The sequence below is a fragment of the Salminus brasiliensis genome, chromosome 5 (assembly GCF_030463535.1).
Source record: "Salminus brasiliensis chromosome 5, fSalBra1.hap2, whole genome shotgun sequence".
NCBI lineage: Eukaryota > Metazoa > Chordata > Actinopteri > Characiformes > Bryconidae > Salminus > Salminus brasiliensis.
The window spans coordinates 12,145,233-12,162,830 of NC_132882.1; the positions used below are offsets into that span (position 1 = coordinate 12,145,233).

The window sequence follows — 17,598 nt, forward strand, 5'->3', positions numbered from 1 at the left end:
AGATTCAGTGTTAGTCAACAAATGAAAAATGGAGATACAAATCAGGTCCTTTCTGAATGCAATATAAAGCTATATGGGCTTACCACAAGCTACGATTTGGCAATATGAACACTTTTATTATTATCTTATAAAAATACACATCGGTTGAGTCGGTAACACAGAAACAGACACACAGGACAGCACAAAGCTCCATTGGCTGGGAATGCTACAGAGCTGCCTAAGCACGATAATACTGTTAAAAAATTGGAGACCCTTCGTGTGACATAGGCAGAGAGACAACATGTAAGCACACAGACTGGACACATAATACAAAGCTTTCTGTAAAAACACTTCATAATTGTCATCATGCAGGAATACGATTTTAAAAATGGCACATTGTGATTCTGACCTTCAGATCAGAAAACATTTCAAATAGAACATTTAGCTTTTAATCAACATCATTTTTTTAGTTTCTGCAAAGCTTCATATAAAAAATTCTTTACATATATTTATATTTATATATTTATATATAAACTGTATAAGCAAGGCATACTGTTGTAATTACCCACTTGTGGGTAAGCGATATGATTGTCATATTCATTAACATGGCTGTAAGTTCCTCCGTTTAGGTCTATTACATTATCTACAGGGAGGAACGAAGAGTGATCCCTTTTAAATTTGCCTTTCAGCTAGGGGTGGAATCTTAGCCTTATCTACTTCCACAGAGTGCTTTTAGTCAGCTCCTCTTCGAAACAATAGGAAACTCTGATACGTTCAACCACGCAGTGGAGTACCTGGTCCACAGAACTAGAAATTGAACTGAGCACCATGGCCAGAAATTTGCTCGGAGAGGTCGCTCCCCTGCTTCCATCTCTTTCCTCTTTTTTCTGATGCTCTGCTCTACCCATGGATGATGTGCTGTGAAACAAAATGAATTAGCGAGATAATTCCAACACAGCTTACCATTATAAAGCAATGCTGCGTTCAATTAAACAGCCTGCAATGCAGAGTCCGTTAATGATTCCTCAGAGTCCAGAACTCTGCTGTTTTAGCATATTCAGAGTGATTGCTCTCGTCAGCTTTGCGCTTCTTTTGATTGTCGAGGCGACGCGGACCGGAGACGCTTCCAGTAACGAAATGAGTAGCCCACGGAAGTTCAGAGGGCAGTAGCGAGGTCCCGTTGCTTGGCAACAGACGTTGAAGAGCGTGGGGGGAGGAGGGGGGTAGCACTTGTGTCTAAGCATTCCATGGGGCCCTTCCTGAGAAGGACAGGAGGAGCATGGAGAGGAGGAGACAGAGGGAGAGAGAGAGGGAGGAGGAGGAGGTGCTGGAGGGGGCGGCCGAGCTTACGGTGGACAGCTTTAGTTCGGACATGAGGAAGGCGGACAGGGGCACGTGGGACACCAGCGTAGGGCTTCCAGAGTTGATTAGAGAGTCGATCTTCTCAGCCTCTTTGCTGCAGGCTTCAATCTGAAAAATTGAACAACAAAAAAAAAGGCTTCGGTCAATTTTGACAGCGGTCTGACAGACATCTCTCCGGCTCCACCATGAGGACTGTTAGTAACTGACAGTATTTTATAAGTTTGCTTACTGAGAGATAACTAAGCTATTTGTGAGTGCATTCACACCTATTTTATACCACTGAACCCATTTCCCTTCATATAACTTTTATATACAGTCAGGAGAGCAGAGCGTTTAGCATCATCCGTTAAGTAAGGTTAACTGTAACAGATGGAGGACTGAAATTAGCTTCCCAAACTGAGGGCAAAAATATACAGGACTACAGGAAAAACAATGAGTGAAAAAGGCTGTTAATCCTCAAGAGACTGAAGGAACTGAAATACACTATACGTACAAAAGTTTGTAGACACCTCCTCCTCCACAGTTGCAATAGGGAGTCTGTTTTCCCGTAGCTGCAGTAACAGCCTACGTTTTATTTTTTATTTTGTTTGTCGAATTGTATTCCTATTTTCTCCCAATTTGGTACTGCCAATTAACCCACCCGTTTCTAGCTCCCCCTAACACTAGCAATGCTCCCAACACCAGGGTAAGGAGGGTAAAAACTTAATGCATAGCTCCTCCAATACATGCAAAGCCAGCCTCTTTTGAGGTCAGTGCGGCATCACCGGTCAGCCAACACGCTCAGAGGAAAGCGTAGATAATGGATTGTTAGTTATAGAATAGTTAAGAGCAAAAATGCCACTCAGACTGTTGGCTGGAGCTCCAGCACTCTAGAGAAGTCAGTTCCACTGCTCCACAGCCCACAGTGCTGCGGGGCTTTATACCCCTCTATCTACCGGATGGCACTGGGCAAGGTGACTTTAGACTCATGCATGGCTGCTACAGAGCGTCCTGTTATATTGGCAATGCTTTTCTACAGCAGTTCAACAAGGCAGTTGCTGTCAGTAATTGCTGTGTCAGTAATGGGTGAACTGAAAGGGGTGTCTGGATACTTTTGTACAAGTAGTGTATACTGTATTTACATGAAACCTGTAGGTGAAATTGAATCTGTGGATTAAAAACTGTGTGGGCAGATACAGACTCTTCTCGTTGTTTATTTGGGGAGGTTTTGTTGTAGCACTGTGTTAAAGATGACCTCACCATGTGGAGGCTGTACTTTATTATTAACTGTGAGTTTGTTTACATGAGAGGAAGACAAACAAGACCTGCTTTATCTCCTTTTCCTCTTAAAGACGATTAGCCACACTACGGCACCCTGGAACAGAGGGGGTTAAGAGCCTTGTTCAGGGGCCCAACAGTGGCAGCTAAGCCAATTTGACAGTCAGTCAAATTCTCATATAATGTGGCTTTAATAAGTCTGTTGAAACTGTAACTACATAAAAATATTTGTGTCAGTGACTCCCGTACTTTCTGAAAAGTTTTATGGTGTTATTTTAGCTACAGAGGTGTCATGCTAATAAAGTACATTTACATTTAATCAAGCTGATATTTGCTGTTTGTTTGGTGTTTGACCCACATGCCCAATTCATTCATGCCCAATTCATCCTATCTTTTTTTAATGCGTACATTTGGAAAGGCCATCTGTTTCAACCATAAAAGTTTAATTATTAATTACCGGCATCATTTTTCTAGAATTTATTTCACGCCACTTTCTCCTGAGCGTTTTTTTTGTAGGTGGTAGGTGCTACATTTAATCTGTGGCAAAGATATGTAGGTTGATTTTTTCTGGGAAAAAAATCATGCTCAAATATTTTTAAACATAAATGTGTTAGGCTGTGCTCCCCAACATTCACATTTCTTCATTTGCCAGATGCTTTTATCCCAAACGTCCTTCAACGAACAGCACAATCCAAGTGTACAGCTTTGACAAGAGCCAAATTCAATTCCTTCAAGTGTTCTGTCCTAGAGGCAAGACTAATTATTCATTTCAGGATTAGTGTAAGCTGGAAGAGAGGAGCCTTCAGTGTAAGGCTAAAAGCTACAAGTGCAGACAGGATAGACACGCTGCACAGTACAATTATAATGCATCAAAACACAGTCGCATGGACAGTGTCCCACTATCGCACAGTGCAACCCACTGGCAATTGTAGCTCATGCACAGACACTACATGATCAAGAATGGGGGGATATTTTTAGGTAGAATAAACAAATGTCTGAAATATGATGCAAGAACAAGAAACTGTCCCCCAGAGGGTGAAAGGAAGACACATTAGTTTTGCAGCAGCAGGTCAGCCTGTATACTTTTAGTGAAAGCAGCTACTGGGAACTTCTATTCATTTACCTCCTATATAACTAGCTCAGGGCAGAAAGAGTTAACGTGCTGAAGCAATTCCAAGCCAAAGCAGCTTGTCATTTGCAGAATGAAGTTACTGAAAACTTTTGAAAGCAAAGAACTACACACACACACACACACCTGCAGTGGTGTGGGCTGCTGGTCGACAGGTACGATGAGGATGACGATTTCAGAGTCGATGCTCAGGTAGCCGAAGATATCACACTGAGGAACAGAAATGTGCAGCCGCAGAATCCTCAGAATGTCGTGTACCGTTACTGGCTGATTCCGGTTCAGCTGAAAACACATATGCACACCATTAAGCCAGGCAGCATTGAAAGTGTAGATCACAAAACAGGAAAAAATTTCTTGAAGCACAGGTTCATTTATTTTAATTATTATTGTTGTTGTTGTTTGTATTAGATAGTAACACTATCTGTCTGATTAGATAGTAACACTGATCAGATGAAAATAAAACAGTAAATATATAATATCCAAATAACAACAGAGTACAGTCTGTTCTGTTAGTGATAACAGAAAAAGAAAGATTATGGGGCACAGGCAGCGTTATCATTTGGGGACGGTGAGCAACTTAAATTTAACTACAAGCTGGACCAAAAAAAAAAAAAAAAGACATATAACAAATGGTTCTAGAAAACGCTTGTCATCCTTATCACATACTTGGAGGATACATTACTGTTCTGTGTTTAGACTCTGGTACTCTCATTTCCTACTTTGTGGTGCGTTCGTAAAACTGTGACCCCTGATGCCACCTACTGTTTACCTACTGTTACTGAAATTAAGACGCAGACGAGACCGATTGAGAACTCTGAAAGATGCTTTAGATGCTTTTATCTGTCAAATACAGATAAAATAGAAAAAAAACCTCAAGGAAGAAAAGAAAAAGACAGAAAAGAAAAAAAAGAAAAGAAGGAGAAGAAGAAGAGAAAAAAGAAGAAGAAAAAGAAGAAGAAGAAGATGAAGGAAAAGGAGAGGAAGAAGATGACGAGAAGAAGAAGGAAAAGAAGAAGAAAAAAGAAAATAAGGAGAAGAAGAAGTATAAAAAGAAGAAAAGGAGAAGATAAAGGGGAAGGAGAAGAAGATAAAGGAGAAGAAGAAGATAAAGGAGAAGAAGAAGATGAAGGAGAAGGAGAAGATGAAGGAGAAGAGGATGAAGGAGAAGAAGAAGTTAAAGGAGAAGATGATGATGATGAAGGAGAAAGAGGAAGATGAAGGAGGATAAAGGAGAAGAAGACGTTAAAGAAGAAGATGATGATGAAGGAGAAGAAGAAGATAAAGGAGAAGAGGATGAAGGAGAAGAAGTTGTTAAAGGAGAAGATAATGATGAAGGAGAAGAAGAAGATAAAGGAGAAGACGAAGATGAAGAAGAAAATAATGAAGGAGAAGAAGAAGATGAAGGAGAAGATGATGATGAAGGAGAAGAAGTTGATGGAGAAGCTAAAGGAGAAGAAGAAGATGAAGGAGAAGAGGATGAAGGAGAAGTTGTTAAAGGAGAAGATGATGATGATGAAGGAGAAAGAGGAAGATGAAGGAGGATAAAGGAGAAGAAGAAGTTAAAGAAGAAGATGATGATGAAGGAGAAGAAGAAGATAAAGGAGAAGAAGTTAAAGGAGAAGAAGAAGTTAAAGGAGAAGATGATGATGAAGGAAAAGAAGAAGATAAAGGAGAAGACGAAGATGAAGAAGAAGATGATGAAGGAGAAGAAGAAGATGAAGGAGAAGATGATGATGAAGAAGAAGAACATGAAGGAGAAAATAATGAAGGAGAAGAAGAAGATGAAGGAGAAGATAATGAAGGAGAAGATGATGATGAAGGAGAAGAAGTTGATGGAGAAGATGAAGGAGAAGAAGAAGATGAAGGAGAAAAAGAAGAAAAAGAAGAAGATGATGAAGGAAAAGATGATGAAGGAGAAGAAGATGATGAAGGAGAAAAAGAAGAAAAAGAAGATGATGATGAAGGAAAAGATGATGAAGGAGAAGAAGATGATGAAGGAGAAGGAGATGACGATGAAGAATTACCTTGGCAAAGACATTCATCTGCTGTTTATTCCAGAGGATCTGCAGCATTCCAGCACAGACAGGACAGCATGCACCTACACAAACACAAACACACACACACACTAGTTCATTTAAAAACATGAACTTTATTAATGTAAACTAAAAGATGGTGTGATGCAGTGTGTATTAAAAAATCATGCTCCTGAATTGCTCTGAGACTGCCCAGCACTATGCTCCATAAAGTGGTGCTACTGACCCTACAGAGCAGACTATAACTGTACTGCTAGTGAGTGTGTGACGGGCGAATACACTGACCAGGTGGGGTGACTGGGTTGCAGCCCTCCGTGGAGAGAGGAGGGCAAGGCACTACGTTACAGCCAGAGTCAACCATGAACTCAGACACTGCTCCCACAGCATGGCAGAGGTCATGATAGTCTACAGCCACGCGGTCTGAGAACGCCTCACACACCGTGCTGTACGTCTCGCCGTTTTGTCCACAGACTTTCTGACGTACCCTGCAGGCATCCTGAACACACATGCAACACACATAGATTTAAACAAGGCACCTGACAATTAGGCAAGCAAAGATTATTTCCTAAACAAGGATCGAGTGACCCGTTGCTTATTCCCTTATGGAATTTCTGTACTGAGGTCTGGTTTTCTGGACATTGATCAGCTTTAGTTTTGGACTGAACTGTCCAAAGCAACATTTTGCCTTAATCTGAGTTTGGGAAACTAGACCAGTGAGTTAAGGACATCTTAAAATATATACAGTCATGTGAAAAACATTGTAACACCCCAAAAAAAAAATGACATTTAATCTTCTTTGTAACAACTGTGAGAGGTTGAGGTGATAAAACTAAACCCATGGAACTGAATAAATTATTTTTAAGAATTCTTTGTAAAATGTAATTAAAAGAAATGCAGTTTATTGTGTAAAAAAATGGTAGGACACTCTATTCTCTAATAGCTGGTATTTCCCCTCTCACTAAAATAACCTCAACTAGACACTTCCTGTTTTCCGGACAGTGGAACGAATCCCTTCTCAGACTCCTCTGCATCTACAACCTTCTTTCTGAAGGCCTCAGAGAGCTCTTTGGATCTGGCCATGGTGATCTTCACTCACATCAAGAGTAACCCAAACAAAATATCTGAGGTTTAAATAAGACAGGCTCCTCCAGAATCTTCTCTAACCATGTTCTGATCATCTGCACCTGACTAATTTTAGGCTTTTGGAGTCGTAATAAATGTGGGGTGTCCTCACGTTTTTCCTTACAAGAAAACTGCATGTATATCAATTACACTCAATGACGAAAAGACAATAACGCGTCCAGATGACAACCAGCCACCGCCGCCTTTGTTTGTAGTGGTGTCGAACGAGAAACCTGGACTGCTATGGACTGGAACCATGTCGTCTGTAGTGACGGATCCAGGTTCTGTTTGGGATCTGTCTGAAGACGGTCAGGTTCGGGTATGGAGGCCTTATGGTAAGCCCTACAATGGTGCCACACCGCCCCAACTGCAGATGTGCTGATCTGGGGAGGCATCACCCCTACTAGAGAAATGTGCAAAACATCTTGCAGCCACATGTGTTGTCTCTCATTGCAGGGCTTCCAACAGGCATTTAACAAGATAACGCATGCCCACATAAAGCACGGGTTTCCCAGGAATGTCTCCACCAGATTGCAACACTTCCTTGGCCTGCCCGGTCTCCAGATTTATCGCCAATCGAGCATTTATGGGACCAGCTGGGGTGCCAGCTTCGGCAACCTAGGGAGTGTGAAGGATCTAAAGGCCCACCTGCAGCATCTGTGGGCTGCAGGATGCCATACGGAACCTGTATGCCTCCACTCAACAGTCGTCCATCTTGTATCCAGGCTAGAGGAGGCCCAACAGGGTACTAGAGCCACCTTTCAATTGGACAGTTTAGTGTTTACTCATATTTCCTCCATCTCTTAAAATTGTTCAAATAAAAAAGTATTAAAAATATAAAAGTTGTCATGGGGCGTCCAATGTTTTTCACATGACTATATAAACATTATATGCACTCTATATTGGGGACAACATCCCGCCTCATCCCAAAAGTATAGGATGGAGGACCATCGTTCCAGAGAACACAGTTATACTGCTCCACAGCTCAATGCATAAGACAATAATGGTCAATAAGTTCATATTTATCTGCTCCAGAGAGTCCTATTCTATTGACAATAATTCTCTACAGGGACTAGACAAGCTCTGTGTGTGCCTTTGCATCTGTGTCAGCAATGGGTGCAACTTACAGTATTTAAATAAATTCATTAGAAGGGGCGTCCACAAACATTTGGACACACTGCGTATATAGATGGTCTGGTTTTGAAAGCTGAACAAGACATACCACATCAGGTTGTTTATGATATATATAAAAACCCTTCAACAGGGAAACTAGACAGTTTCCTTTCACGGGACACTTCAGTTCAGTCTTAATCAGTGCTGGGAAAATCAGCCGTGTGTCATGCAGTGTGGCAGCCCCTGAGCGCGACAGATGACGTGCAGTATTTAGTTAATGAATCAGTCTTGTGGTGGCGAACAGACTGGCAGAATGCCTCTCCCTTTAAACGTGACTGCCAACATGTCCTTGTTAGCTGGCCTGCTGCCTTAACTGAGGTGTTTTAATGAGCTAGTAAATGATCTGCCTGGTTTCCACCACGCCTGACCTCAGGAAACGTGGAGCCAGTTAACAGGAGCAACCTGAGCGCCCGAAACGAAAACCTACACTCTGTAGCTGAAGTGCTGACAAATGATTCTAAACAGAGCAGCATAGGACACACGGAAAACTGAGACAGGGTTGAGGGCGTTCGTTTGGTGGACAGCGCTAGTTTGGTGTATGAGTTAGACTGTTGTTTTGTGGGGCGCTCCATCTGATCCCATCCCTGAGAGGGCCTAAATGATCTAAAGGCTCAGACTGAGGTTAACTGGCAACCTGATACTCAGTGTTTGAGGCTGTATATCACAGAGTTACCCAGTTCCTTCAACTGAAGGATCATGTCAGTTTACCTACTCTGTGAGTGTGTGTGTGTGTGTGTGTGTCTTAAATGTCTTAAGACACGCTTAAATTACTCAACAACTCCCCAGTCTATTATAAAGAGGAAGACACGGTATACACTGTATACACACACACACGTATACATCCTGTGTAAAAAAAAAAAAAACACACTCCACTCATTATACCCCCACAGCAGAGCACTAACTTAGCAAAACACACCCTGTAATGAACGTTCTTTTCATCAGTAAACACACTGTGGGTTGACCTTGTGGTCAGTCGGCTGTTTTTAGCTGCAGGTAAATGAATGGTCTGGCCCTCAGCAGAAGGCAGTAGTTAATGTGGTGGACGTAGTCTTTTGACCCAGCCGCTGGAATCTAGGGCCCGAGGTGAGAGGCCAAGTACACGCTGGCTTTAGGCTCTGTGGCTTGCTCTGCTGTTATCTGCTACAAAAGAGCTCCCCCTAGTGTCACAGCAGGAAAATAACATGTCACTGTCACACACACACCATGAAAGCATTTTCTTATTCGACTTATTTTATTACATTATTTTCATGATGAACGGGCCAATATAGGTAGTGCTATAAGAATCATATCAGTATTAGCAGATTTAATGGCATACAAATTGATATTTGATGATGAGCAGAGGGTTTAAGTAGCGTCGTAATACTGCACTAAATATCTGCATTTAATTTATTTGAATAAGGGATGTCTGGATCAGGTCATTCTGCCCCCCGATTGAATTTGAGTCTCTTAATGCTGAGTAACAGTCGATCCTGATCCGATCCGATCTCTGTGTTTGTATAAATAATACAGTCACTCAGTTTAGATCAGATAAGCTGCTGATTAATGCATTCAGTAAAATCCCTTTGTTTTTAGTATCAGTTTCTATAATAAGACATTCTGAACTGATTGATTTAGTTTAGTCAATGACATAATCCAGTCTGACTCTCCTCACTGACCAATCAGCTCCCAGCTCCTTTACAACACTGCTGTCAAATCACTCTGTGTGTGTGTGTGTGTAGTGGTACACACTCTGGACTGATCTGTTGTTGTTGGTCTACTGGTGTGTAATAACTGGTTTATAGTGGGTGAATGTGCTGTGATTCGGGTTTCTATAGCGTGTGTGTGTTAGCATTAGCGTTAGCCTCCACTCAGTTCTGAATTGGCTCTTCAGTGCTGGTATAAAAACAGAGAAAGGCCTGCGGTTCTCCTGCCTGTAAAGCAGAACGTTTCAGTTATAGTTTTATAAAGTTTCAAATATTATGGTCTGTTTTCATGTTCAACTGTAAAATATCTCCCCACTGCAGACTGCAGATTTACCCTCTGAGAACATCCTTACTGCTTCCGGCTGGGCAATAATGCCCGTTAATGGCACCTTGAGGCCACCAGATGGCGCTCTGAACACCTTGGTTAACACAAAGGCTCGGAACTAGATCGGGACTAAAGCAGCTGTTTCTCATGTTTCTCCATATACTTTAATTAAAATCCTATTTTCTTATTGGCATTTTCTTTCCAAACATCATGTCATACTATTTCTGTCTTTATTTACAAGATATGATGTATCAGGTTTGGGCTGACTCTACATAAAAAGGCTGGCTCAGATCTTACTCCTATCCAGTTCTGTAACAACTCTAGACTGAAATACCACATGCTCACACGAGACAAGGTCATGATGTTCCTGTAAGGTAGAAGAGTGTTTGAGAGCTTTGAGCATGAAGGCCAACCTTTTAGATGCTCAACTTAATTAAAAATAGCTCACTCTAATAGTAAGCAGTTTTTAAACTGGAAATATCAGATCAGCATCAGTTGATGATCAAAGTGTCAACATCAATATCAGTGAAGTGGCGCTGTGCCATCTCTATTAATTATCTATAATAATTATGAAGTAACTGAATTCTGAAAGGATTAATGTGTCTGAAACCCCTCCTCCTCCCAATCTAACATCCAATTAATTACTATCTATACCTTATGAGTCCATGACAAAGTTTCTTCTTAGAGAAGCCACCTCTTGTGTTTTGTTGTGAGTCTTGGTTCCCTCTGACTTTGAGGGAATTTCCCATTGTCACTGTCGCCATTGGCTTGTGAAAACTCAGACCCGGTTTTCTGTAAAGCTGCTCTGAGACAGATTTTACTGAATTGAACTCCAGACCAATGTTCCCAGTTCCCTTCCTCTTGCAGTCTCCTCCTACATTATCATACACTGATGTCATGGTCTGAACACCTAAGACGTTGATTTGTTATTTGTGGTAATTACTTATAGTCTCCCGCAAAGTGTGAAGACTGGGGCTTGGCTGTTGTCTTGATTCATGTCCACAGAGCTGATGATTGGTGCCATCAGGCAATCAATATTGTTAATTTCTCTTTGTTTGTTTCATGTTTTTCATCACATGAAATGTATATCCTGTCCCCACAGGCAGCACTCAAGATATGTACTTCAGGGGGATGCATGCGACACTGACCAAATCCCACTAAAATATAATTGAGCTAAAGTTAATGATTAATAGTTAATGAGTTTAGGAAGATATTAATATCAAACACAACATGCAGAACCCCTGGCACACATGTGCAAATGCACACAGACACACAGCTTGTCTAGTCCTTGTAGAGAAGTATTGCTAGAAGAATTGGACTCACTGGAGCAGATGAACATGAACCTATTGGCACCATGTCTAATACCAGGTTGGCTGGAGGGGTTGTGCACTGAGCTGTGGAGCAGTGGAACTGTGTTCACTGCAATGATGGATGGTGCTCCATCCAATACTTATGGGATGAGTTGTGGATAAGGTGAAGTGGTGATCATCCAACACCCTGACGTCACTAATGCTTACACTCTTATCACTGAACGCAATCAAATCCTCAGAGCAATGCTCCAAAAAGTTTGCCTGCTCTGGACAGTAGAGATTTGAATACCCTTGATTCAGTCTTGACAATAAATAAGCAGGTGTTCCACTACCTTTGTCCTTACAGAGTACTTATACTACCACATTTGTTCAGTTTGAGCTGTTAGAGGTAGCTCCTCGTGGGCTTTAACACATGCTTTACAGACTACTGGTATTCTCCTAAGCAGCTTCATGAGGAACCTACTTTTCCAAGGCTTCCACACAAGCTGAGACCTTTTCCTGCAGAGATTCTCCTAATTATTTAAATTAATTGTTTAATTATTTCTAATACTGAAATCATTCCATGCTTTAGATTAAAGTGTATTTAGGATTATGAAAAACATACATTACACTCAGTGGGGTGTGTCCCACTATTGACTACTACTGCACACAGTAGAAGCCAAGAGCTGCTGAGACAGTGATATAAGCTGTACCTGGCAGTGTCCCATGTAGGCCAGGGTCTTGCCCCGCTGGTAGAGTAGACACAGGTTAGCGTGCTCATTGTTGTCTGTGTCGCAGGCCGGATCCAGCTGGTTTGGGTCACAGCCAGAAGGGCGGCTCACACACTCGTACTGCAGACACGGATAGTCGGTCATGTCCGTCAGACACACCCGCCGCTTTGGGATGCACCTGAGAAGAAGCGAACATTTAAATACACTGCTGTCCTCAAGCAGGAATCTCATTTATCCATTTATAACATTAAACACTCTGAAAAATGTATGTGGCAGCGTATCTGTCCACATAACTATTGTATATAGGGCATCATTAGCGTAAATACGCTTAAATCCTTTCCAGGATCTCAGTAATATTTCCAGGACATTTTTAACAGTTTTGGTATTTTGCATATGTTTGTATTACTGGAAATGAGTCTCTAAATTTACATGCTTTCCATGATTTTCTAGAATGTGTGGGAACCATAAATTGTGTTTGTATCTACCTGCAGTAGTAGACATCTTCTACTGTCTGGTGTATATGCCTACAGTCTCTTATTATTGTTTTTATTATTATTATTATTATTGTTGTTGTTGTTTCCTGGAGGAATCTGAGTTATTCGTTTTAGATAAGGAAACCCAGTGTGACCAATGATTCCTCAGACCAACTGTCTGGTCTGTCTGTCTACTCTCTCATTTTATAATAAATATTATTATTTATTATTATTTTTACTCATATCAAATCAAATCACTTTTATTGTCACGTCACATTACACAGGTGTAAAGGTGAGTGAAAAACTATGCATTGTAGTAAAACAAAAAGAAACACTTATTTACAAAACACAAAATATTGAATATTTACAAATTCACTTATACTGTACATATACACACATTATACATTATCTCTATTTACTGTATTGCACTGGTAAAAGCAGTTAAATGCACAGGTTTAATATATAATGAATGTTTACATTATTTACAAAAGGTATACCTGAATTCAGGTGTAGTGTGGGTGTGATCAGGTGTAGTGTGGGTGTGGTCAGGTATAGTGTGGGGGAGATCAGGTGTAGTGTGGGTGTGGTCAGGTGTAAGGTGGGTGTGGTCAGGTGTAGTGTGGGGGAGATCAGGTGTAGTGTGGGTGTGGTCAGGTGTAGTGTGGGTGTGGTCAGGTATAGTGTGGGGGAGATCAGGTGTAGTGTGGGTGTGGTCAGGTGTAGGATGGGTGTGGTCAGGTGTAGTGTGGGTGTGATCAGGTGTAGTGTGGGTGTGGTCAGGTGTAGTGTGGGGGAGATCAGGTGTAGTGTGGGTGTGGTCAGGTGTAGTGTGGGTGTGGTCAGGTGTAGTGTGGGGAAGATCAGGTGTAGTGTGGGTGTGGTCAGGTATAGTGTGGGTATGGTCAGGTGTAGTATGGGTGGGGGAAAGTCTTTGTGGGTGCAGTGTAACTGTGCATAGGAGTTCCAGTCGAAAGTGCAGGGTGCGGAGTGTGTTTGTATGGGGAGGTGGTGTGAGGTCCACAGTTCATTCAGCAGCCTAATTGCTTGAGGATAGAAGCTGTCTCTGATCCAACTGATTATTATTATTATTATTATTATTATTAATAATAATTCTAAAATGCCATTAGTTCCAATATGTCATTTTCCTCAATTTGTTGTTGCTGTAGAATGTACACACCACATAAATATCTATACTGTTACTAAAGAAAGGAAAAAGTTGCTACATTTTTTTTTTACAATTTGCAAAACCATAGAACTATTCATGATACACTTTATGAGTATGAGAATATACATGAAACTTATAAGAAATAAATATTTACAAAATTAGCCCTCAGTCCTTAGCCCCAAGACACACGGCCACTCTCTCTATCAGACATATGAAACTTGGCTCCATGGCAACCAGACTCAGTAAACTCGGCGCATCAAGGTCGGCTCCATAAAAGCTCCTCAATCAGGTTTCTAACAGCAAGGGCTAACCATTTTATCGCCTTGTTTACAAAAGAACAAACAACGCAGCAAAGCTTCTTCTTTGAACACTGTGCCAGGAAGGCATGTTATGAAACATGCTGTTGGCTGTTACATAAGACACATTCCAAAAGACATTTATCTTCGAGGGAGGGATACACAATTTGATGTGCTCAAGAGCTTTGTGAGACCTTCTCTAGAGGTTGCTGGGAAAAAGCTGCAGACATTCTGCTAGTGGTCCGAAGCTAGTGGTCTAAAAACTGATGTCAAAGCACGGCACAAATAGCCAGTAGATAATTAGATAGAAGTACACAGGGACAATCTGTTTTTTAATGTCATATGTAACCCCAGTCAGATTTCACACTGCATGAGGCCCACCCAGGAGAGGAACAAGTATTAGCATGTGGCTAATGCTAACATTCAATCCATGGCGCCCATTCCCCGAAAGAGTCTGATCCCCTGAGGCAAAAGGGCTCACAGTCCAGCGGGAACATCCGGAGGAAGGGTTAGAACAACACGCTCTCTCTGCGTACACTCCTCCAGGCAAAATTAGCCTGGACTGGGGGGAAGCCTGAACATCACACCTGAACAAACAATGAGGCTGGCTTGTCCAGGATTAGCATGAGAAGTCAGAGGAAGACGGAGACCAGAGTGGAGGAAATGCCATGAAATCAGCTTCACTATGAACTGTGCTGGAGTGACTGATCTAACACTGGCAGTCTTATATCTGCACTTCTGAAAAAGATGCCTTATGATAGTTATATATTTAATTGCTATAATTTGATAATTAAGCTGTTAAACTTCACTTTTTAATGTTAGAATAGAGAAGCTGAGAGAGGCTTTCTGATATTAATGTGCTACTGTGTGCTGTGTGCCGTCTACGCTACATATCTGCAGAGCACTTGTATTGTGTGCCCACGACATCACAGCCTTCCCCAGACCATTACACCACCAGCCTGGAGTGTTGACACAACAGGCTGGGTCCATGGAGGCATGCAGTAGGCACCAAATACTGACCCAACCATCTGTGTGAGTCTTCAACTGCCCCCCCAAGCTGAGCCTGTGCCCACTGCAGCCTCAGCTCTCTGTTCTCGGTTGACAGAAGTGGTCTTTGACATGGTGTTCTGCTGTTGTACACCATCCGTCTTACAGTTCAACATGTTGTGAATTATCAGAAACCTTTCCGCTCACCACAAGTGTACAGAATAATTATTACTGAGTTACTGAGGCTTTTCTGTCAGCTCCAACCAGGCTGGCCATTTACCACTGATCTCTCTTTTATTGCCCACTGGATGTTTTTTTCTTTATGGCACCATTCTGAGTAAACTCTTGATGGTGCTGTGCTAAAAAATCCCAGGAAATCAGCACTTCTACACACTCAAATACTCATACTTAATATACATTCTACCAGCCAAGGCTCTTTCTTCTTTAGCTCCTCACGTCATACGCTTCCATGGACAAATGGCTGGTGGCTGTTCTTAATAATCAGTGTAATTATAGATGGAAACGGTGTGATTGTGGTCCTAGAGCTACGTGACCCTTACCTCTGGTTTCTCTGACAAGGATTTGGGGAGCAGGGCTCTGAGCTCCTGCAGGAGCCAAACTTAAACTGATTGTCCTGGAAGCCCACACAGCGAGCCACACATGCACTGGGGTATGTACGTCCATTTCGGGCACACACGGGAACAAAGTGATCAGGGCAGCCACATGGAAGGCCTACATGAGACACAAGAAGAGAGAGAGAAAGGTAAGTAAAAGACACTCTAGTAGGTGGCCCAACTGGTGGCATGCTTTATGAAACAGATGCAGTGCGGCGCAAAAGTCTTAGCTAAGCTATATTTTAACACAGTTAAAATGCATTTATCATGCAGGGAATGTGTCTTCTGATAGTAGATGATGCTTATAGAATTATCTGAGCAAATGAACACTTGCTGTTTGGATACATCAGCTTTAACCAGAAGTACTGTAAACTGAAGCAACCTTAATCAAACACACACTCACCTATGAAGAGGTGGCGGTCCTCGTCTGAGTGTTCTAGGCTGGGGCACTTGCGTGAAGAGCAGATGGTTTCTCCAGCGTAACAGGAGCATGAGTCACAGTCCTTCTTGAAAGATTCTCCATGAACTAGAAGATACACACCAGCAAGTCAGTCAACACCAATCAGAGCAGTGCCTTGATATGAGTGACAGCCTCAAATTGCTAAATGTCTTAGAGCAGCTCCAGCACCAGAACAACTCTGACTATATGTATAGATGTATTGTTGGAGTAACTGTCTCTACTGCCCAAGAAAAGGCCTTTTACTTGATTCCAGAATATTGCAGTCATGATGTTGGATAATCACCACCCTACCCCAACCCATCCCAAAACTCCTGGTCAGAGCACCATCGTTCCAGAGAATAGAGTTCCAACACTCCACAGCTCAATGCTAAATGGGCTTTATACCCCTCTAACCAACACCTGGCATTAGATATGGTGCCAGTAGGTTCATGTTTATCCTACTGTATTGGCAGCACTTCTCTACAGGGACTGGACAAACTGTGTGAGTGCATTTGCACATCTGTGCCAGCAATTGTTGCAAATTAAATTTATACACTTTTAGAATTGAATTCATTAATTAGAAGGGGGCGTCAACAAAATATTTTATGCATAATATAATTTAAAAAAATTAAATATATATGTTTATATATAAAACATCTAAAAAGAAAAGTAGACCAGCTTTGACAGTTGCATAGATGCATAGATTATTACAGCTTTTTAAAGTGTCCACTGTGAGACGCAGCAATTGTTTTTCAACAAAAGCTGAATCTTTTTAGCATATATGGACAGCTTGAAATTCACAATACATCCGCAGGATTTTGGAATGTCCAGAAAATAAGTCAATTTCTATTCAGAAAGGCAGAGAGTGTCAACACTTACTGAAACAACAACACTCACAAAAACAAAAAATCTAATTAGGGTAGGCTACTGCCACCCACGCCCACTCATGGACTTTAGTGTTTTTACTCTTATTCATGTATAAACTTTTTAAAGAACTATTACTGCCTCTTCTTCTGAAAAACCACACAGAAGAAAGTTTTTCATCAACAGCACAAGACAAAGGAGTTTAGCAGATGAAACAAAAGGAACCAATCAACTAAGCGGAGGAACTGCATATCCCACTAAAGCTGATGGCTAAGTCTTAGTAAAGCTGGTAGGAAATCCGCCTAAATGTGTCTCTGCCACACTCCCGCAATACGGCCCTGTGCTTCCTCTGAACTCTGAAGAGAGGAGTTAGAGCAGAGTGTGGCGGTCTCCACAACTATTTCTCGTGGGACCTGATAGAAATCCCCATAAGATCACTTCACTTTCCTTACTTAACACTCTAGAAGCAGGCCCATAAGCCTTGCTAGTCCTCGCTTAAGCAAACCACATCTGTCTCACATAAGCCCAAGATGGTTGACCCCCTTAGAAGAGGAGCAAAAATAAACATGAAAGAAAAAGCAATAAACTCATTCAGGTTCAAACCAACCGGCATTAAACATGTTGTGTTTACAAAAGAAGCATTTATGAGCATCAGTAATGGTAAACCCCTGTCTTCAA

At 41.7% G+C, this 17,598-nt stretch overlaps 1 protein-coding gene across 2 annotated transcripts in view; it reads right to left on the minus strand.

Moving 5' to 3' along the window:
- Positions 1 to 95: 95 nt before the first annotated feature.
- Positions 96 to 17,598, minus strand: part of reck (reversion-inducing-cysteine-rich protein with kazal motifs) — a 69,527-nt gene continuing 52,024 nt past the window's right edge. For both annotated transcript variants that reach the window (XM_072679393.1, XM_072679394.1), the window contains exons 15-21: positions 16,021 to 16,143; positions 15,564 to 15,735; positions 12,065 to 12,260; positions 6,046 to 6,256; positions 5,752 to 5,825; positions 3,854 to 4,009; positions 96 to 1,449 (exon numbers count right to left, since the gene is read on the minus strand). In XM_072679393.1, coding sequence (XP_072535494.1) covers positions 1,216 to 1,449; positions 3,854 to 4,009; positions 5,752 to 5,825; positions 6,046 to 6,256; positions 12,065 to 12,260; positions 15,564 to 15,735; positions 16,021 to 16,143 — 1,166 coding nt within the window. In that variant the 3' untranslated portion in view covers positions 96 to 1,215. The remainder of the gene's footprint in view (positions 1,450 to 3,853; positions 4,010 to 5,751; positions 5,826 to 6,045; positions 6,257 to 12,064; positions 12,261 to 15,563; positions 15,736 to 16,020; positions 16,144 to 17,598) is intronic.